Source organism: Tiliqua scincoides, chromosome 10, assembly GCF_035046505.1.
Source record: "Tiliqua scincoides isolate rTilSci1 chromosome 10, rTilSci1.hap2, whole genome shotgun sequence".
Taxonomy (NCBI): Eukaryota; Metazoa; Chordata; class Lepidosauria; order Squamata; family Scincidae; genus Tiliqua; species Tiliqua scincoides.
In genome coordinates this window covers 3,369,785-3,392,511 of record NC_089830.1, presented here as the reverse complement: position 1 = coordinate 3,392,511, position 22,727 = coordinate 3,369,785, and the positions used below count along the sequence as shown (strand labels likewise).

Sequence of the window (22,727 nt, the reverse complement as noted above, 5' to 3'; positions counted from 1 at the left end):
TTTTGATTGGAGTGAACCCGAAGGAAGCTGCCACCAGAGCCTGCTTGCTGTGCCACGTGCTGCCCCCACCTGGGGCTCTGCCAGCCTCTGCTCCTCCCAGTCCTGGCAGGGAGAAGGAAGTGGGTGGAGGTGGCTTCTCCAGCCCAGCCAGCTGCCTCTTCTTGGCCTTCCCCCAGAATGCAAGACCCGGCAGTTGGCTCGTGAGTGAGTCTAGACGCGGTCTCTCTCTATGGCCACCGGATGCGGAAGCGCTCGCGGAGCGGGGAAGGGCACTTCCGGTGGGGCCCTCCTGCGCATGCGCGGGCGCCGGGCTGTTGAGCGGAGAGTCGAGCGCCCCTGAGAGCCAGTCGGGCGGCGAGCAGGGCTGCGGGCGGCCAGCCACTTGCGCTCCCTTCCAGGCACCGGGCTGAGCGCGAGGACGGAGGGCGCGCAGCGTGGGGGGCCGGCGCGCGGAGGCGTCGTCAGGGGAACGGCGGAGCGGGAGGCAGGAGGAGGCCCGGCGGGACCGGCCCGGCGCCCAGCCCAGCGCGGCCGCGCCCAGCCTCATGAATGGAAATCGGCACCGCAGGTGGGCCGGGGGGTGCGGGAGTCCCTGCCCCGAGGGGCCTCCAGGCCGGGGGGGGGAGCAGTGAGTTCCCGCCCTGTGGGACTCCAGGCCGGGCAGGGCAGAGGGAGGGGGTGCAGTGAGTCTCCTTGTCCCGTGGGGCCTGCAGGCCAGGGAGGACATTGAGAGGGAGGGAGTGCAGTGAGTCCCTGCCCCGAGGGGCCTCCAGATCAGGGAAGGGGTGCAGTAAGTCCCTGCCCCAGGGGTCTCCAGGCCAGGGAGGACATTGAGAGGGAGGGGTCGCTGTGAATCTCTGCCCCGAGGGGCATCCAGGCCAGGGAGGACTTGAGAGCTCATGGCAGCAGGAGGGACCTGGCCCTGCTGCTTTGGAGCCTCCCGCTGACTGCTGATGATGTATGGGATGTGAACATAAGAACAGCCCCACTGGATCAGGCCAAAGGCCCATCTAGTCCAGCTTCCTGTATCTCACAGCGGCCCACCAAAGGTCCCAATGTGGCAGGGGTGTGCGGCGGGTGGGCACAGTGCCCCTTCGAAAAGTGCCACTGCTGTGTGAGGCACCAAGCACCCAGGGTTGTCATTGCTTGGGTGCCTCACATGACAGTCTTCGAAGGACTCCGGTGGGGACGCTCTGCTTCACCTGCCTCCCCACCCACCTCTTGTCCTTACTCTGTGGAGGGTTTGATAAGGAAACACGGGGGGGGGGGGCGCCTGAGTGATTCGGGACTTTGAAAAGATGTTCAGGGGTTGGAAAGCGTCAGTGGGGGTGAAATAGGTGCCCAGCATGCCCCAGAGCGTTCACTGTGGACCTAAACGGGGCTGCTTTCCAGGACGTCTGTCTGAAGACTGCAGCCTGGAAGTTTGCAAGAGATTGTAGCTCATGTAAGTTACAGTTTGGTGGAACTGATGCTTCTGACTTTGTGGCTGGGAGTTCAGTTGCTGGTGACTGCGTATCTCTAGAGGGCCTTCCAGGATGCAACCTTATGAAACCTTTTTGCACGTGGTGTTTCCCTTTTCTGACAGAATGGGTGTGATGTGCATGTAGGGCAGCTTTAGGGGCTTGATTTTCCTGTTTGGAATAGTGGGGTAGAGTCAGGGCAGATCAAAAGGTTATTGTAGCTCCAACAGGTATTACTTGTGGGAGACACACTCTCCCTGAAGTAGAGTGTATATTTTCAAAATGCATTGAAGTTTGTGCTTCTAAAGTTAGTCCAAGTTGGCATCCTATTCTCTGACCCTACCTAGTATCTGCTGTTACGTTATATGCGCTTGACCTCAAGTGAACCTTGATATTGACAGGTTTTTCTCAGATGACAGAATCAAAGCATCAGTATTTTGTTCAGAAAAGGCGCAATCCTAACCCCTTATGTCAGTGCTTTCCAGCACTGGCATAATGGTGCCAATGGGATGTGTGCTGCATCCTGCAGTTGGGTGGTACTCACAGAGATCTCCTCAAAGTAAGGCTATGTTTGCTCCCTTACCTCAGAGCTGCATTGCCCTTATATCAGTGCTTTCCAGCACTGACATAAGGGGTTAGGATTGCGTCCAAAGTCACTCAAGTTCCTAGCTAGTAAGTTCATGCCACACTGGTCGCATGGCTTCATGGAGGTCGATAGCATGAAGGCAGACTCCTGAGCAAAAATAGGCTGGCTTCAAGAAGTCTGTATTTAATTTGTCAGCTGGCTTTAGGTGGAATGCTGCACAGTGACAGTAAATCTGGCTTGTCTAGTTGAAATTATTGTGGGTAAATCTGTTTATTAAAGTGACCCAGTTGAAAGAGATGGTGCTTTCTGAAGTTTGGGGTACAGTGAAGCCACCTTGAGATATATCCTGCTTCGGGTCCTGAAATGGATTGGATTCTTATCTGTACCTTGCTTCCTGGTCTTCCACAATGGCTTTTTTCAGCCTGCTCTGCATACAATTATAACTACTTGTAGCACTTGCTTGAACTGAATAGTTATTAGATAGCGACTCTTTCTTTGATGCGGGCTGTTGGCAAGTTCTAGCAACCCTAGCAACAACTTTGTTGTCTCAAAATACCTCTTTTTGAAGCTAAACCTATCAGTTAGATCAGGGGTGTCCAAAGTTTTTGGCAGGAGGGCCACATTATCTCTCTGACACTTTGTTGGGGGCTGGGGAAAAAATAATTAATTTACATTTAAAATTTGAATAAATGTACATAAGTTTACATAAATAAATATATTAAAGATGAAGTTATATGAACGCATGAAGGTCTTGCAATAGCTCAAGGCCTATAAAAGGCCTTGCACAAAGGCTGGTCTTTTCTTTGCTGCCGCTACTGCATCACAGACGTGAAACAGCAAGTGGTGGAGGGAGCCCTCATCCCACAGCTAACACGAGAGGTCAAACAGTTGCCCTCATGCTGAGAGCAGTTGCTTCGGGCCAGTACGGGCTCCAGCAAGTTTCCGGAGGGCCAGAGGCTCATTGGAGGCTGGGGTCTCCCTGAGGGCCGCATTGGGAGTCTTCAAGGGCCAGAAGTGGCCCCAGGGCCAGGGTTTGGGCACCCCTGAGTTAGATCGAACTCAAAATAGTTATTGCTTTCTTTTGAAATTATTAGTGATTAGTAACATGAAGGTATTTTCAGTGTCTATATCAGCGATTTTCAATCTTTTTCATCTCATGGAACACTGACAGGGCATTAAAATGATCAAGGCACACCATTAGGTTTTTGACAATTGATAAGGCACACCATGCTGTCAGTGGGAGCTCACATCCCCCATTGGCCCTACTAGTAAATGACCTTCCCCCAAATTCTGGTGGCACACCTGTGGACCACTCACGGCACACCCGTGTGCCACAACACAGTGGTTGAAAATGGCTGGTCTACATGAAAGGTCATCTGGGGATTTGGAGCGGAACATCTTTCATATGTTGATGGCCACTAAACAATTTTTCTCTTATATCAGCTGGGTGTGGCAGAGGAAATACTGAATTTCTGGGTCTGGTAATAAATTGGATTTCGGTCCTGACAATATGGATATCATGTGGATTGTTGTAATAAATTGGATTTCAGTCCTGACAATATGGATATCATGTGGATTGCTTCTTTGCTCAGGAAGATGATGATCTGTGTTTTGATTTGGATTTCTTCTCCCTAAAACGTCAGACACCCAGTCTGGGAGTGCTCCTTGATCCTGCATGGTTACTGGAGCCCCCAACATAGAGTGCCTTATATTAGCCATTGGTCTCTCTGGGACAGAGAGAGAGCCTGGCTACAGTTACCCACACTTTGTTGACTTCCAGTCTCAACTGCTGTGATGTGTTGTATAGGGCTGCTTAGAAGCATTGGTTAATTCAAACCACAGCTGCTAGACTATTAATTGGGACCATATACTGGGCATGTGGCTTACCGATACTTTAATCACTATGCTGACTACCCATCAGTTTCTCTTTAGCCTTTTATTGAGGAACACACCAATTTTAAAAAAGGCAATTGAAATAGGAAACAATACTTAGAAATATACAAAAGGGGATGTACGCAAAAATAGCTTTACCGCATTACAAAGATGGAAATTCATAAAGGTTTGGAGAGTTCATTGCAATAAATCATTTCTACAAGAATGGTGACGTGTGTGGTTTAAGCAAGCGTGGTGGTGGTGGTGAGAGTAAAATAGGGGTGGGGAAACCATCTGTGTTGCCTGCCCTGAACATCCTGGAGAAACAGTGGGATATAAATGCAAGTAAATGAATAAAATTATTGAATAGCTTGTGTGACATTCACAGTGTTTGGATGCAGGGAGAAGACCTTATTCTCCCAGGTTTTTTCAGCTATTTGGATGTTTTACAGCACACTCTTAAGCACCATTGAGTTGATTGTGACTGACTTCCAGGTGGATGTGCATAGGATAGCAGCCTAACAACATTTTGAGGAGTTCCTGACTGCTGTAGTGCTTTTCTCTAAATTGCTACTGTGGTGGTTTTTGTGTTTTATTTTTATTTATTGTAAGCTGCTTTAGATAGCTATTAATCAATAAGCGGTTTTAAAACATTTTCAATAAAAACAGATAGCTGGCATCAGTAGCACAAAAACCCTGAGGCTCTGCTACCATTCCTGTAACTGGGTCTCCAGAGCTGCTTGTATCCCATACTGTGGGTCGGAACGTATCAGTGGATTGCAAGCCAGTTTTTGATGGGACACCAAAGGTTTTTGCAAGGTTTTTTTTAAAAAAGTTTCAAGCACCCTTGCCCAGTTTACTGATGAAAATTGTTAGCTGGAATGCTAACCTTGTGGTATGAGGTCATCTTCATACAACTGAATTAAAATGTAACATTTTCTCTAGTAATTGGCATGCAGTAGATCACATGTGAGCCTAGTTTCAGCATTTGTCTGACCTGGAGATTCTTAGCTGCACATCTTGTTCTTCAGTTCAACCTTCTGGGTATCCTAGAATGACTCTAAAGGTTTGGGAAGTTTCCTTAGGACGTTTCTAGGAAGAGCCTTGCAAGTGTTAGTGCACATGCATACTATATATAAGGTCTTTAGCAGTCTCAGAAACTCGGGACCCCAATAATTAATTTTATTATGAAAAATAAATAAAAATATTTTCTATATTTTTTTTGTCTTGTGGGTGGAAACAGATTGTTTTTAAAAACAAGGTCCCAGTGGTGCAAAGATTGGGAAGCCCTGGCTTAAGACTATGTGGCTGGAACCTTCACTAATTAGTGAAAGTGTCAACTAATGAAAGCAAATGCTTGGACTCCTAGTTGCAACATTTTCATGAAATGTTTGGATCCCTTTATCTTCACAGTAGAGCTGGCAAACGCTGCTTGCTTTTATCTCCTTCCGCAAGCTGGGACCCACAGCATTGTGGACTCAATTATTCTGGGGGTTCGTTTTGCAACTTGATGTGAGGGTGACAGTATTTTTACTCAGATGGAGACAGTCAAAAGTTTCTATGTAACTTTCTGCTCAAGCAGCAAGGAAGCTTTTGGTTGATCCTAATAAAGACGTCTCTCTGCTTTAGATTATGGATAAGTGTGTTCTTGTGTGGATACTGAAAACTAAAACGTATGCCTGTTAGTGTTGTTAATGGGGTTGTTGGTTTTTCCCCACTGTACAAGTAGTAACTTGAAATGTTTTTGTTTGGGTTTTTGCTTTGTTTATAGCAGGTATCTGTTTGCATTGTAGCCATTATCTTTGCTTTTTATTTAGACACATGCACTTGAAATTGCCTTTCTGCACTTGTACATATGCCTCCCATTATGATTTATTGTGTGAAGAGGTGAATTTTACATTGGAGTCTTCAAGGAAGAAATTGATCTAATTCCAAAGCTGTCTCTTTCTGGTGGGGGACTCAAAAACCAGAAGACGGGAAGTTTCAGGGTTGACCCTGGGATTCTAAAATCAATGATTGTAAGCATACTTAGAAGTATTGAAATCAATAGGTGTGCTTATTTGCACTCTGGATTAAGCTGTGAGTCTTATGTTTTGTGGACCAGTTTATCCTTCCCCCACACATGCTGCTTTCATATGGCACGAGGTGTGTGAGGATGGGCAGACAGACATTAAGTTCTTCTGGGGACCAGTTCTGTACTTCTCACATACTCCCAAACCTTTTCTGCAATGGCTTTTCTTCCAGATTCTCAACTAGCCTCCTTTCCATTCACTGGGAAGAAAGCCTTAAAAATTTGTCAGATGGGGTACTGGGCATCTCCTGTGCGATTGACAAAGGTAAATTGGACAAGCTTGGAGGACAGTTTTACTTTAATCTTCTCATCGTTCATTTAGATATAGGCATTTCTTTCCTTATTTTCAAAACAAACATGAAAGTAGATACTCAAGCTTGCCAACTGTTTTACCTCTTCCCCTTCAAGGGGTATCATTGGACATTGGCCAGAGTTCCACTGTGGGCCGCTGTGAGATGCAGGAAGCTGGACTAGATGGGCCTCTGGCCTGATCCAGTGGGGCTGTCGGTCTACCTGGGTCGGTCTACCTGGGTGGACCGACTCCAGAATGCACAGTAAGAGCAGTATTACCCAGAGTGTTGGCTGGGGCATCACAGAGGTTCCAGTGCAGGGCTTTGCTTTGTGTCGCCGGCACAGCATGTAAGAAGCAGAGTTAAAATGTATTGCAATTTCAGGCTTCAGGCATTTCAGATCTGAGTTTTATCCTAATGCAGTGTTTTTCAACCTTTTTCATCTCACGGCCTGCTGACAAGGCACTAAAATGGTCAAGGCACACCACCAGATTTTTGACAATTGACAAGGCACACCATGCTTCCAGTGGGGGCTCACACCTCCCATTGGCCCTATTAATAAATTACCTTCCCCCAAATTCCTGTGACACACCTGTGGACCACTTGCCTCACACCAGTGTGCTGCGGCACAGTGGTTGAAAATGGCTGCCCTGATATTACTTTTGATGCAATGCACAGCTGCCTGAATAAAATGATTGTGATGCAGCTCACTCAAGGGTCCTGACCCGCTGGCTTGAAGGGTAAGGTGTGTAAGGATATTGAAGCTGTCTGTGTAAGAGAGGCTTCATTGTCTCCGTAATGAGGTTTTCGTTTGTTTGCAGCGTGTACTTTATCTTGAAAGAATGAGAAACAACTTAAATTCAATACTTAAACGGGGTCATTGTCCTCAAAAACCCATAAAGTTATGTTTGACTATTGGATGGTTTTGTTGAAGTGCTTCTCACCTCTGACTTTGCTTCAAAATGGAGTTAATTCTCCAGAGGCTTAATGGCAGGCAGGACTGAGGGAGCACCGTGCAGAAAGAAAGCTGAAAATCTGTACGTATTAATGAAGAGGTTAAGGATCGCCCCCCCGAAAAACCAAGAAACAAGCACTGCTGGTTATAGGAATTCACAGATAACAGAGAAAAGGTGAACATACATCAGTGCCAAGTGAAGGGGGTGCAAGTTTTGCTGCAGCAGGACAGAATTGCTTCTTGGTGCTTTCCTTGCTCCTGGTGAGTGGTTTGGGTTCCTTTACAAACTCCCAGGTACTGAAAGTGTCGGCCTCTGCCTTGTAGTGTGCTGTCTTTCAAAACAGAAGAATGGTTGACTGGGCAATGCGCACTCAAGCGAAGTGATGGTTACAATAATCATTTTCTTCGGGGGTGGGGCGGGGCAATACTAAACCTGAAAGAGGAAGTGAAGCCAGTCCTGTTGAAGTGCTTGCTGCCTAATCCAAGAGGAGGAGTCTAGGAAAAATGGGGCCACCATGGCAGTGTGGGAGGTTTCAGGTAAAACAAGTTTAGTGCATATTTCTGGGTGGGGCTACCCTGTGAGGGGGTGTTTTGTGAAGCAAAGTTCCCCTTTCTGGGGAGTTTTGTGAGTCACTAATATGTGCATTAAACCTACATCTTAAAATAATTAAATCCATTGAGATGGCATAAATAGCGTAGGAGAAAAATGTTCCGGCAGCCTTTCAAAAGAGAACTGCTCCATCAAAATGCATTGACGGGAAGAGAACTAAATTTCATCAGCTCTGAAAATGCTGTGTCTGCGGGTGGAGAACTAGACCCCTAGAATGCAATGTCATTTAAAGCTTGTGCCAAAATGGTAGAGAGTACGGGCGTGCGCCCCCTTCCCCCCTCCCCCACATATGCAGATCTGGTTTCTGCAGTTTCGGTGTTCTGTTGGTTCATTGCCTTCCAGTTCCCCCATTAACAAACAGGTGTGTTTCTTTCTTTAACAGATGCTGCAAGAGAAATGTGACATGCAGGCAGGCATCCTGCACACCGGGGGGGGGGGACACAGTCCCCCTCCTGCAGACTAGGGGGAAGCTCCTGCTTCCTGCTAACATTCTGACTGTGTCTGCCTAGCGTGCAGGCTACCTGCCTGCATGTCATCTTCCTCTTGTAGCATATGTAAAAGGACGAAACACACCTGTTTGTTTCTTATCCACAGGGGGTGCCTGGAACAGATTCTCCGTGAATTCGGGGAAATGCCTGTTCAAACTTTGGCATGCATTTAGATGTTTCAGGTTTAATATGACTATGTGGCATTGTGTGGGAGAATCTGGTAATTGAGGCATTTGATAAACAGGATAAAGGGCAAGGAAATTTTCCTTTCTCGTTGTAACTTTTCTTCTTTCTCTGATGGAACACTTGAGTTGCACACACATTGAAATCGCCCATTGAAAACTTGATCCCTGTTACAAAGATCCACGTTCAGGCAGAGAGGAAAAAAAATGCTGTAAGAAACCATTCATTTGAGTGTAAGAATAGAATATATGAGGCTCTAGATCTGTCTTAGATCCTTCTGCAGCTACATCCCTGATCTACAACGTGTGAAAACCCGTGGTCTTGTTTTCACTCAGATGTTTGTTCACCTAAGACAAATTGCAGGCTGATGTGACACATGTAGGTGAGGTGCCAAAGTGTAACTTATCTGCTAGGCAATTTAACATTTAACAGCTCCCTCAGAAGAGTCTTCCCATAAGTATACGTGCAGCAAATTTGGAGACGTGGGTGGGGGACACCACGGTAAATTCCTGTCATCTAGATTGAGTTTGCCCCCCCAAAAAAACACTTCTAAAGGTTGGTAATTTCATACAGCTGCTCTGTGTATCACTTGGTGATCTTGATTTGTGGGCTTAGCTCACTGTGCCAGCTGATTTTGAACTTTCAACTATTACATTTCTATCCCAACTTTTTTCTATGCTGGAGCTCAGGGCTGCTCACATGGAGACTTTGTGGTCAACTGGTAGATGGGAAACCAAGATCTCCTTATCTTCAGTAAGGTTGATACTGTACATCTTCAGACTGTTCTTTGGGACCAACCTAGCGTTTCTAAGCATTTTCAATTTGTTTGTCAGTGTTGTGGTTTTCCTTTAAATCTCACCTATATCTACCAATGGGCTACTTGTATACTACCTGTGGCAAAGGCACTCAAGGTGGTTTGCAGTATTAAAAGAAACAAGTTGCAGAAGGGTTAAAAAGCAGTGTTGCCTGAATGGCTTTCCAGTAGCTGGTGAGGGAACTCCATGCCCTTGACTTCTCCTTTCTTACCTTCCCTGAGGGTGTATTTAATGCATGAAGAACTGTAAAACCATTTGAAAACAGCCATTGGCAAACACGCTCTAGGGAAGTTTCATGTTCTGCTAAATCAATAACGTTGAAATCCTTTAATCACCCACTGTCTTGCTTAAGTTTTGAATATCCAAAAACTTATGGTAAGACAAGTAGCCATTGGGCAAATTTTGCCAAGCCAGATTCACCATTGTGTATGTTTCAGCCCTATAACCTCTTCACATACAAGGCAAAATGATGCAGGCCCGGCACTTGAAAACACTGGCTCCACCTCAGACTCTGAATTTGCTTGTTTCAGTTTTAAATTTTAAATCCAACAGACTTTCACAATAAAATCCAACAAGAGTTACATCGTTTCAGAGGGTTTTATCCCAAGTTTTCTCTCTTCTTCAGGAGGGAGCTTCTTCCCTTGGATACAAACCAGAATAATGTTTTTCGAAAAGTGTATATGCTGAACGTAATGCTTTGGTCCATAATGTGTGAAGATTCAAAGAAAAACAGACTGATGTGGCTGATTCTGTTGATCGCTTACTGCTAGTCTTGCATTCTCTTGAGTAGACCTGTTGGAAACTGGAGCAGCAATGTCTGGCAGTTGGTGCTGCTTGATCGGGAACGAAGGCTTGCGTACACCACCACCGCCACCTGTGCTACCTCTTGATTAACTAGAATCCTAGGACCTAGTTCAGGGCCCAAGAATGATCAGGTTCAACCGGCTGGGCAGGAGAGCAGATTTTTATGTTTCAGTAATCAGTCTTCACATCACATGTTGGACACCCACCTCCTCCCCTGCCTCCTTATAGATCGTGTGTTGGTACCAGAGAGCAAGGAGCACTGTTTAAGGTGTCTGGAGCTGAGGAATAGTGCTGCAGGTTGACTCAAGGTTTGCTCTGTTAACAAACTCTAGGTTTGCTAATTAGCTTGTCCAGGAGGAAAAATATTATTTGGTTAGCGACGTTTTAGTTAGTTAAATCCTAAACACGAATATGTCCACCAAGCTTCACCAATAGGGAGTTTGCTTGGCCTTACCCACCTTGAGTACCTGCTGGGAAAAAGCAGAATTAAAATATTTTAAGTATAGAACAACCCGTCCCATTCAATGGTCTGTCCTTAAGGAAGTCATGCTTCTCAGAAAGAATAGAGCAGAAAGGAGCGGAACCAGGATGTGGTTTGGAGTGAGAATTTGGATTATGGTATTAAAACGAGTTTGTAATGGGCCACCCATATCATCTGTACAACTGCAGAGGGAGCATGGTTTGGTTACCTGAGCAGCTGTTTGTCAATTGTCTGTGTTCTTGGGACTTGCCTGAACCTATTGCATGTGTAGCTATTGGCGGTTCAATGAACCTGGTGCATAAGCAAATCACCATGAAGATTTACTAAGAGAGCTCCTGTTGCAGAAGCTTTTCCTATTGAAGCCAGGGGCCTGACACGCTTCAGTGTAAGTAAAAAGCAACATTATATTACTCGATCTCCATTTGCTTTCTCTTCACACATGGGGAGTTGCGCTAACAGCTGAAGTCTGTAGGTGGGAACATACACAACCTCCGTCACTGAGTAGGAGTGAACTAGGGGATTTTTTGACTTTGCTGCATTTACAAACAATGACATTTGTAGTGTGAGTCATTACAAGAACGCCAAGTGTAGTTCTCAGTGTGTATCTTTTTTTGTTTTGCAAATCTGCCTGCTTTTATTTTGAGAGGAGCAGAGCCAGTGAAATGAGACTTGACACTATGCTTAGTCTATTTCCTGTGCTAGCAGTATTACCAGAAAGCTCAGCTGAAGTTCTGCAAGCAGAAAAAGAAGAAATGGGAACGCTGAGTGTTCAGCCCAACATGCTTGTTTGTACGTAGTGAGAGTGAATCCTTTTCCTGTGCGATAATTATCGGCTTTCCTCAAATTAAATGCTTAAACCACTGAAATTGACTGTTGTGGGCAGCAGAACTTCTTGTTTGTACTTGTGTTTCAGACTGGTTTTACTGTTCCTTGAATTCTAGTGGTTGCAGGTATTCAGTGCTTTCTACAAATTTTGTCCACCATGATACTGAATTTGAAAAGCTCTTGTGCCAGTAGGCCACAGGAGCCCAGTTCTGGTTTGGTGGGAAACTGTAATTTTCCCACCGCGTGAATGAGATCTGGAGAACTGAGGGCCTGTGTGTTCCCCCCTCCTCTCCTCTCTTGTACCTGAGAGAAGGAGAGGAAAAGTTTTTACTTCTGCTTTGAAGTTAACCATATTTCCATATTGCACCTGAACTTTGGGAACTTTGAGAGAGTTCAGAAGTTAATGGGACATGAACATATTTACATTGGAAATGAGAGGACCATTTTGAGCTATTAGATTGAGCTATTAATTTTGGAATACATCTCCTTGTAAGAGTTACAGGAAAAAAGAACTCATGCTGGGTCAGAAATGGAGTTGTATGAGTTCAGTGTATAAAGGATCCATTGCAGTTTCTGATCTGAGGTTGTCGGTTCAAGGCTTTTTCTCCCTGTGTGTGATTTGGCATGGAAATCATCATGGCACCATTCCTCATGTTCTGTCTCTAATCACTGCAAGAAGCTTTCTCTTGGGTGATGTTGGCTGATCTGTGGGGTTTTTTGCCTTCTCCTGCAATGTGTGGGTTGTCTTGATTGCTTGAGTAATCCAGAGTTGTCTGCTCTGTGAGCATTTGCTGTCTGCCCCACCACCCCAAAAGCAGTTTGGTTTGAATCATGTTCGGTAGAAGACTGCAAGTATCTGGCCTTTCAGAGGGGTCAGACGAGATTATTTCTTGGGCACATTCCATGATTTTGTTGCTGTTTTACACTTTGAGTCTAATCAGGCTTTTCCTCTTGCCTTTTCAGTTACTATGATTTTTTTCCTCTCTCAAAAGTGTTAGAAATTTCCATGATAAACAGGCTTCATATGCTTTTTAATTTTGAAATGATTAAAAAAATTGAATGTGCTAGAGATTAGAATCTCCACTAGGGTTCATTCCTTTCCCAGCTCTAAACTGTACATTTTCTTTCTTTCTTGGCAGGACCCATTGGGGCACAGCCCCTGCTCATGGTGCCCAGACGGCCTGGCTATGGCACCATGGGCAAACCCATCAAACTGCTGGCCAACTGCTTCCAAGTTGAAATCCCAAAGATTGACGTCTACCTCTATGAGGTGGACATTAAGCCAGATAAGTGTCCTCGGAGGGTGAACAGGTAAGTCAAAGAATGTAACTTGACTAAGACTGATGAAGTAGTTGGTAAAGTTGTGGGATACACATGATTTTATTGTGGCTGTCCAAGAGATGCTGTTGAGAGATCATGAATTTTAAACCTGAGATCATGATCATCAGATCATGAAATATTAAACCTAGTTAGTCTATTTAAACAAAATGAACTCCTGGTCTGGTCTGTCAATTCTTAGACCATCTCCTAGGCTTAAGGCACCTTTTAGTTTGTCACTCATGTATGTTAGGTACTGAGATGCTAAGCCAAAAAAAAACAACCCACCATATGCATGTATGTATGTATTCTACATTGGAATTACAACGTGGAAAATAACAGATTTAAATGTTGTGTGTGAAAACAGCCATGTCTTTAACAATGGATGATTTAGCAGTTAGGCCTAGTGCAGCCGAAGGATTCAAACTGGGTTTAATATGCTTGGTGGCAAAAAGCATTTTAATGATTCCTAGAACGCGTATTAGTGAGTCAGTGCTTTAAGTATTCTGGGAATACGTTTTCCCCACTTAAAATCCAAATGTAACTGGAAACAGTTAGCATTTCACTGTGAATGATCTGGTACTGTCTTGTAGTAGTTGTCGTACTGACGAAGCTACATGGTGGGTTTCTGAGTTCCTATTGTCTCCTTTGCAGTTGGAATGGAATTTATTTTTGTAATATTCATTTGCATGACTGGGCGAATTCAGTCCTCTGGTGGGCTTCTTGACTTCTGAGCCTTGTGGTCCAGTAGGAAAATGTGTGTTCATTTCTCATGGACAGGACAGGGATTTGACCAGTTGTAAGTTAAATGTGGGTGTGTGTTCATTTTTACGTTGCAAAATGGATAGTGATAGTCTGTGCTTGAAGAAACCGTAGCTTGCTCATTAGAGAAAAATAGAGCCTTGTGATGAGACAAAGCGTTAACATGGACAAAGTACAAGTTGGGTGACACCAGAGGAAGTGCAGTAAGTTGCATCATAGGGCCTTCCTTCTCCTGCAGAAAGGGTCTTCCTTCCGCAGAATGATTCTGCACAAAGCGGGCTCCTTTGCAGTTAGAAGAAAACCTTTGGGTGCAGCCAGAGTACAATCTTCATGGTTTAACTGGTACCGTCTGTGTTGATGCTGTCAAGAGTAGGCACTTACCCAGTGCTGTGACTGTTTACCTCATACTTTCCTGAGCCGTCTAAACCAGTGGAATTTCTTGAAAGTACTGTGAAATTTATAAATCCATCATCTCTTCTTGAAGCATTGACTGTGGAGAAAAGAAATACACATTTGGAAAATTTTAGAGTTTTAAAGGAATGTTTTAGTATATATTAGTCAAAAACACTAAACATTCGTTCAAGACACTCTGTTCACTTTCTTGGAATAGAATTGGCTAGATGTTTTGAATGTCTTACTAAAAGTATCAGCGTCCAAATATGTTAAAGTTCTTTTCTGACCCACTTGGAAAATGAGTTGTTTTCAGAGTCCTGTCTGGGAGTGTCTTATGGGAGAAAGTGGAATAACTCCAGAGTTTCCTGGATTTGAATAGTTTTAATCCCAAAAGTTTGAAATACCACTTCTATTGATAATTCACACTGTATGTTCTCTTCCTACCCCCTAATCCCCAGTTTAGGAAGTAAAATAATCTCACAAAATTAACAGAAAAGGTAGATGACATCAAATCTTGCTCTTGCTTTAAGGTTCTGTAACTTTTAGCTGATATGAAATCATTGTCTTGTAACTGTGACTGACTTCATAACTGATTAAGAGTTTCATCAGCTAGCGAGTGACTGTTGTGAGAGATGCCAGACAAGTGTGTTAGGATAGGGTTACTATTTAGTTCTTATGGGCCATAAACTCACTGGCTGTTAAAATATACAGTTTTTACCTGCCTGAGAGCTAATAAGGAGGATGCGAAACAGTCTTCCCTGTTCAGGGAGTTTCACAGATGCATGACATCTGTGCAAAGAGAAGAATGGAGATGTTTTATCCTTATGCTGAACTTCAGATGTATGATGGGAATGTTCAAGGGAGAGTCGCCCTGAATTATGTGGGTGCAGTTTGTGGGTAGAGAGGATATGGTCATTTAGGTCTGCACAGGGCTCTGAAGGATTAAATTAGAACTTTGATGTTGTGCTACATTAGCAGGTAACTCTTGATGTTAAATTTGCTTTATCTGATATTTTTGAAGATATTCTGCACTGCTTGCCTCAAAGATAACTTGTATTTTTCTTCATCTGGGGTAGAAATCCCTTTACATTGGGAAGACCCACAATCCCCAGATAGTAGCCAGTAATACCAGAGATTGTAGAAACTGGTGTTAATGGGGGAAAAAAACCTTAAATGGTTAAATTCATGTATCAAAAGCACTTGCAAACTCGATGTGTTCATTGAGTTCTGCCTCCCTTTTATATCTCAAGTTTCTGTTGGAAACATAAAAATGCATCAGAAGTCACTTTGATCTCTGATCTGCTAGTGTCTTTGTACTGTTCCAGTATTAGACATTGCATGCTTACCTTAACAATAAGCACAATACTTGTAATTTTTGTTATATCAAAGGAAAGAAATTTTTGCAAAAATGAATTTGGAAAGCTTTCAAAAACTGTCCCATGCAGGGTGTATTTCATTGACCAGTCTAGAGGCTACCAGTTGTGGAGAGGTAAGAATTTGGTCAAGGATTGTGGAGTGGTGAGGTTTTGATCAAGGAAAGGTTGCAGCTGGCAGTATGGGTGAGGCTGAAAAAGTCATTCTCAGCTGGAGGAGCAAAGCTTGAAGTCTCCTATGCCGGAGACCTGCTTCATTCAGAGCGAGTCTAAGTGCTCTCTATCTATCAGATACGCTGTTGGTATAAAGCCCAACCTCTTCGGTTATCTTATTTGGTTTATAACCTCTCATTGAGCCCATTAGTGATTCTAGGCAGTGATTCAGGGCTTCGCTGCCTCAATGAGACTTGAGGCAGTTGAGCATCATCACATTGGCATAATGCTGATGACACTGGACTTCAGATTCCCTCTTCACTCCCTAGTAACTTATTGTAGTTTTAAAAAAAGATGTCGGGGTTCCTCTCCTCCCCAGAGTCCCCAGCTTACCCAGGGAGGAGGCTTCTGGACCAAAGCAGAGGCAGCAGCCTTCCCAGCCCTCTCAGGAACAACCCTGGCAACTCCAGGTGAGAGGAAGTGGGAGAGAAACAGAGAGAGGAAGGGGAGGAGTTGTGGTAAGCCCAGGGAAGGGCAGGCCCAGAGACAGGCCCTTTTTATACCATCCCTGTGAGGGAAGGGGAGGGGCCAAAGAGGAGGGGTCTGCCCTACATAAACCTGGAGGCCAGGTATGACAAGGCAGTTGGGAGTTAGAAGAGCAGGCAGGAGGATCTGCTGCTAGCAGCCCCTGACTAACGAATGCTGCCAACCCACAGAAGGGGAACCGGGTGATGTAACCCCCCCTTCTTGTGGGGAAATAGTCTGAGGCCTCCACAAGGGGGTCCCCCTCAGAAAGGCTGGGCGGGCCCTCAGGGAGGCCTCACAAAAGAAAAGAAAAAAAAGCACTGGAGATGGAAATAGAAACCTTTGGTGCCTCATGGGGTAGAACAGAAGCCCCCCAGCACTGTCTTTGGAAACTTACCTGGCAGGTATGAGTGGAACCATTGCAAGGCAGTGCTCCTTATGCTCACCCCGAACAGGTGGTACCCCAGTGCTGTGGTTCTCAAACCTTTTTGAGGCCCTAGAGGCTGCTGCCTGATTTATAAATGCCAAGGGGTGTAGCTATAATGGTAATTGGGCAACAGTGACCCCCCCCCCAAGTTGCAGCTTGTTTAACCCTTGACGGACACAGCCTAATCAGTTTTGCAAACCACCAAAAATTGGGTCACAACCGACTGGTGGGTCCCGAACTCACAGTGTGGGACCTGCTGCCCTAGTTGTTCTCAAAGCTTCTGAGAGAGGCTGGGGGAAGTCCACAGTGCTCTTGTTCTTCTCTGTTACTAGAAAGGTCATCCAACCAGTGCAATTCAGTGCATGTTTACTCAGAAGGAATTTCCACTGAATTTGGTTGGGCTGGTGAGTAGGGTTGCAGTTTCTGCCTCAGAACCTAACCCAAGTCCACTATATTGGACTTACTCAGGGGAATGCCAGCATTCTACTGTGTTAGGGAGTGAAAAAAAAAATTAAAGCTGACTGTTTCAGCTAACGTGAGTTCTAGCTTCTTGTTTTTAAACTGTCTAGTAGTTCAGTATCTCAAGAATTACATATTGGGGTTTTTTTGTAATATGCAAGTATATGTATATAAATGTAATCTATGAGGTGCTCTTTAGTTAGATTGTAACCCTAAAGAAACCTCTTTGGTGCTATGATTATATTAACATGCTAAATAATAGCCATTATGTAATGCATGCAGGAATAGATCTCAGTCTTTTTCTGATCATAATAGATCTTTAAGGACATGCTTATTGAGTATATCATTTATAAACTGCTTAAACAATTTAGCAAGGGGCATGAATTATGTAAACGTCGGTCTGGGGAAAAAACACATCTGGAGAACATTAGGACAACTGTGGGTATGAGGTCAGGTTTATTGCAGGGAGTATGAACACAAAGCTTGATAAGGCACCTGAAGATCATGGTTGAATCTCCTGTGCATTTTTAACTCAAGTCAGCAGTCTAGGTGGAGGTCAGATTTGGGCTGCCATGGTGGGGGGAGAGGGCTTTCATCCCAAGATTTTACTGTGATCTAAATTTTCACTGTTAATTCTTTGCCCTATGGGCAAAAACATACAGGTGCCATGTAGACCTATGTGTGTCTCTGTTTTGTCTTCCCCTGGTGGGAGGATTAGATCTAGAACAGGGGTGCCCAAACCCCGGCCCTGGGGCCACATGCGGCCCTCAAGGCCTCTCAATGCGGCCCTCAGGAAGTCCCCAGTCTCCAATGAACCTCTGGCCCTCTGGAGATTTGTTGGAGCCCGCACTGGCCCAACGGAACTGCTCTCAGAGTGAGGGTGACTGTTTGACCTCTCATGTGAGCTATGGGAAAAGGGCTTCCTCCACTGCTTGCTGTTTCACGTCTGTGATGCAGCAGTGGCAGGAAAGGAAAGGCCAGCCTTCCTTTGTGCAAGGCCTTTTATAAGCCTTGAGCTATTGCAAGACTTTCATTCATTCATATAAGTTCATCTTCAATATATTCATTTATGTAAACTTATGTAAATTTATTCTAATTTTGAAATGTAAATTAATTCTTTTTTCTCCGGCCCTCGACACAGTGTCAGAGAGATGATGTGGCCCTCCTGCCAAAAACTTTGGACACCCCTGATCTAGAAAATCAGCACAAGCAGAAAGCACTTCCAGGGCCACAGTGCTGTGGCCCTGACCTGGTTCCCCCCCCAACACTGCTTTTAACCTTTAAAGAATAAAAGAGTTCCACCCTGTAGAAAATCAGGATGTCCTGGTGTCTTGTCTAGTTGGTCCTCCGTCTATCGCCATCCTTGAGTTTATAACACATTGTGGTAGGTGTGGGTTGGAAAAGCTGCTGTTGGCAACTGAATGTGTGCGAAGTGCTGCTGTGGATCGATTGTTCTTCCAAACAAATGCAAAGTGCAGCATGTCAGCAGGTGGCCTTGTGGCCAAACTGGGAAGCTTTCGCAAAAACCGATATTCCTGAAATGCTGAAATTTGAGGAAGCTAAATCTTCAGATGTTGAAATGGCAGAGTCCTCCACTCAAGTTCCAAATTCTCTTTGTATGTACCTTCATCAAGATCCTATGTACATGCAGCGGGCCCTCTGTATCTATGGAGGCTTCATTCTCAGACCCCCGCAGATACCGACTTCCGCTGATGATGGAATCGGTGGAGAGGTCCAGCCAAAAAACTGAAAGTGCTATCCAGAAGGCTCTGGCAGGCTTTTTGAGGCCTTCTAGCCTGGGTTTACAATCCATGTTGAGACAAATTCACAGGTTGCAAACCCACTGATGACGAGGTTGGCAACCTTCAGTCTGGAAAGACTATGGTATAAGCCTACAGCACCCGGTATTCCCAGGTGGTCTCCCATCCAAGTACTAACCAGGCCTGACCCCGCTTAGCTTCCAAGACTGTACTGTGCTGTAAAGGAGCTGCTGTCAAGAGCAGCACCTATGGGTGGTACTGAAGTCCGGGCTGATCAGAGACGAACCTTGTTGCATGTCTCTGCAACTCTTCAAGCTCTGCTAGTGCACAAACATGCTCCCCAGCTCTGTATCCCCCTCTGCCCTGAGTTTGGGTTTGCTGTCAACTGTACACTCAAGGAGGCCCCAGCCAACCTCAGTGTTCTGATTGTGCCTGTAGGATCAAACAGCTCTTTGTCACAGTCTCACTGTGCATATTTAAGTTGTTTGCTCAATATCTTCGCAGTCCACTGAAAAGTGCAATTTGTGAAGAAATTCGTATGGCTGGATTTAGCTTTTGAGTGGGTGAAATATAGTATTTTGAGGGAAAGTGTTTGAATGGAGAAAGTAACTGCTGATAAAGATTTTATCATAGTCTCTGAACGGGAGAAAATTTTAAATGTGTACATCCATTTTGCTCTCCATTCAAGTGTTTGCGAGGCAGATCTTTTTCTAATCTTTCCCTGCTGTATATTTTTTTAAACACCATGACTGGCAAATTCATTGCTTCTCTGTGTTGCTGCAAACTTAAGAAAGTTGATGCAATGAACCTTTCTTCCTCTCTGTGCCCTTAATTTGCTCTGGCCTGCAGCGTAAAATGCATCTGCGGGGCGTTTGGAGATATTTGGGGTTGTAATTTTTGCCAGCACCAATTGGATGGGGCTGCAGTGGGGGAAGAATTGTTTGCTGGGGCATGTAAATAACTGGGCAGTTGGCAGTTTTGCAGGAGGGAATGGAGAGAATGTGGGAAAGCTCTGGTGCTATTCAGTATTTTTAAAAATTTATTTATTTATTTATTTTTTAATTAACACACACAAACATACAAACATATAACTTACATTTAGGAGTGCTAAATACCATATATCATCACACTATATCTCCTAATCTACTTACTCATCTATTTCTACCTCTTATTGATTTATCCATTTATTTATATAGTATACAATGAATTTTCCCTAATGCCCTTTACTATATTTTCTAAATATTCACTTTCTACCAAGAGTAAACTAACTTCAATTGCTCATTAATGTTAAAACAAAATAATCTAATTACCAAAATTATCATCTCAGCTATTTCAACTCCATTCTAATTCTCCAATCTAATTACACTTTTTTTCTTTGACATAATACGTATAAAACAATTCTTCCACACGTTTACATTTCTTCAAATAAATTTGGACCATTGTTATTAGCTGAATAAATCCTCCAATTTTCTTTAACCCTCAGATTACCCCTCAGGGTTTTCTTTCTTTCTTTCTTTCTTTCTTTCTTTCTTTCTTTCTTTCTTTCTTTCTTTCTTTCTTTCTCTCTCTCTCTCTCTCTCTCTCTCTCTCTCTCCTGTAATATCTTTAATAATTTATCTCTAAAACAGAATCTGATAAATCCACACTTTCTTATATAGGGTATGTTCATTCTTCCAGTTAACTGGAATATATTTTCTCCTTCTTGTTCCAACAAATTTTGTGATTTGTGCACTCCTTTGTCCATCTTATCTTTCTTGATCTCCATCAGCGGCTCTTCTTCGTCATGTTGATCATCCTGTTGATTTTCCTCCTTGTCTGTTTTTTCACTCCCTTGTTTATCTTCTGCTTGTTTCTTCACATCTTCCATTGTTCCTTATAGCCTTACAGACATCTATCTGTTGGGAAAGAGTCTCCAGGCTGGCTTTGAATCTGCAAGGTTGAATCTGCAAGGACCAATTCAGCTGTTGTCGCTCCATAACAAGCAATCTCTCCGTATTAATCAAGATTTTCTGTATCCACATTTCTGGAACAGAGTCCATTTTGCAATTTCTCTCTAGTCCACTAGATGCCCACAACATATTATTCTCCTCACTTCCACCATGTCATTACTACTCTGCCATCCACATTCCTTACATACCTCTTGCAGATAACAGTCCAGTGCGGTTAACGGAGAGGAAAACAAAACGAAAGAAAACAGTCTCACCGTCTCTGGTGCAGAGAAAACAAAGCTCTTGCAAATCTAATGAGAATTATATTTATATCCAATTATGTCCAAGAATAATTCTGGATTTTAGTTCACACCCAAGTTATAGTTGTAATTATAATCCACCACCAATTTATTCCACAACAGAGTAAAAGAGCACTTTCAACCTCCTTAAAAAGTCTCTCGTTAACGCCTCCAATATATCCAGGGCCTTTAGCCAAATCAGTCAATCAGAGCTGGGGACAATATTAACACTTGCTTATCTTAAATTTCCAGCTTAAACTTTACACTTCACGCTTCCCCCCCCCCCCACAATATGGCATCTCAGCACGGAGCCAGCAGCTTGATTGCAGATCACTGCACCTCCCCCAGTACTGTCACAAACAGATTCCACTGAGAAGAAAGCCCCCCCCCCCCCGTCAGGCTTTCAGTTTCCCAGATATCTGCACCGATGAAGATCTTGTCTCTCCTAACAAAGATCTTCAGGTCCTCTTCAGAGCTGCAGTATTTGGGGGAAAGCAAATTGTCTCCCAGGAGCTCCTGGGGACATGTCTGTTCGTCCACTATTGGCTCCTCCTCCTCATCTATTCAGTATTTCAGGATGTGCAGCGTTTATGGTTTTTGCCTTTTTGTCAGTGATATTTAGTGCTGTGGGAGAAAGAGTGCCATTCTCTTCTGCTCCACCACGCGCAGCATTAGAGCGTTATTTTGTATTGGTGGTCCGGTTTCACTTGGCATTGCTTGGCTTGTGCATCTGGCTTAACTAGAGAGCTCTGTACAGTTGCTGAAAAAAGTTAACAGCTAAGGATGAACTTGTCTAAAGCGTTTACTTGCTCTTTCTCTTAATTTCACACTGTTTAAATGCAAATATTATCCTGTTTTTGTTTCCTTAGAGAGGTGGTGGATTCAATGGTGCAGCATTTTAAAGTCACAATATTTGGGGACCGTCGACCTGTTTATGATGGCAAAAGGAGCCTTTATACAGCCAATCCACTCCCTGTGGCAACAACTGGGGTAAGGTCATTTTATTTGAATTGCTTGTAAGGAAAGGAAAGTTCCTTCTAAAGCACCGGTTGGGTGGTTCAGTACTTGTGGGGCTTGTGAGTAGGCAGGCTGAAGAAAGTGGATCCTGTTGTCCAAACACCAGCTTCCTTTTGTGATGAGCATGCAGGTGGTGTTTATACATGACCCATCATGTTCATGGTGCAAAAAGATTCCTCTGGACAGACATGTAGTCTAATCTTTCCTCACCACCTGGTAGACTGTTTCTCCCCATCATTTTCTCTCTATGTAAAGAGTTATTGTGTGCAAATGCAGCTGGATTTGATTGTAGGCAGGGGGTGAGAATTAAGGAGGTGGTGTGTATTGTTTGGATGGGTTTTTCACACCCTAGTGCAGTGGTTGCCAAACTTTTCTGGCTAGCAGCTCTCTCAACTGGCTCATTGTCCACGACTCCCCATTAGGGGTACAATGCTATACATCATATAGGGTGGCAGGTGTTTTGCGAGGTCTCCACGGCTTCCCTGGCTAGTTTCCATGGCTCCCTGGGAAGCCATGGCTCATAGTTTGGAACCACTGCCCTAGTGGATAAATTAAAGTGGCATAAGAGTGACAGGGTAATGGAAGGTTTTGTAGCCAGAAGTGTCTCATCAGAGGCTTTGTGGGACGCCCAGGCAACATGTTTCTCTGACCACAGGCTGTTTTCACCAACACGAAAGTGAGGATTTGTTTGTGTAAAAAAGCCCCCACTCATCCCTTTGACTAACTTTAGAAGATGTTGGATGTGATTGTGCTTTCAGTCTTCAGAATCGTGGCCAGAGCGTTCAATCCAGCAGGTACTACTGCTGTGGTACTTTTATTTCAGTGAAGGTCCTGGCTTACGTTGGCTACAGGCAGAACTTTGTCCTCCAGGATG

General features: G+C 44.3%; 1 protein-coding gene across 2 annotated transcripts in view; it reads left to right on the top strand.

Annotated features, from left to right (window-relative positions):
• Window positions 1–373: 373 nt before the first annotated feature.
• The window catches only part of AGO3 (argonaute RISC catalytic component 3), a 58,850-nt gene continuing 36,496 nt past the window's right edge, over window positions 374–22,727 (top strand). For both annotated transcript variants that reach the window (XM_066639083.1, XM_066639084.1), the window contains exons 1-3: window positions 374–568; window positions 12,580–12,751; window positions 21,706–21,826. In XM_066639083.1, the coding sequence (XP_066495180.1) occupies window positions 550–568; window positions 12,580–12,751; window positions 21,706–21,826 (312 nt within the window). In that variant the 5' untranslated portion in view covers window positions 374–549. The remainder of the gene's footprint in view (window positions 569–12,579; window positions 12,752–21,705; window positions 21,827–22,727) is intronic.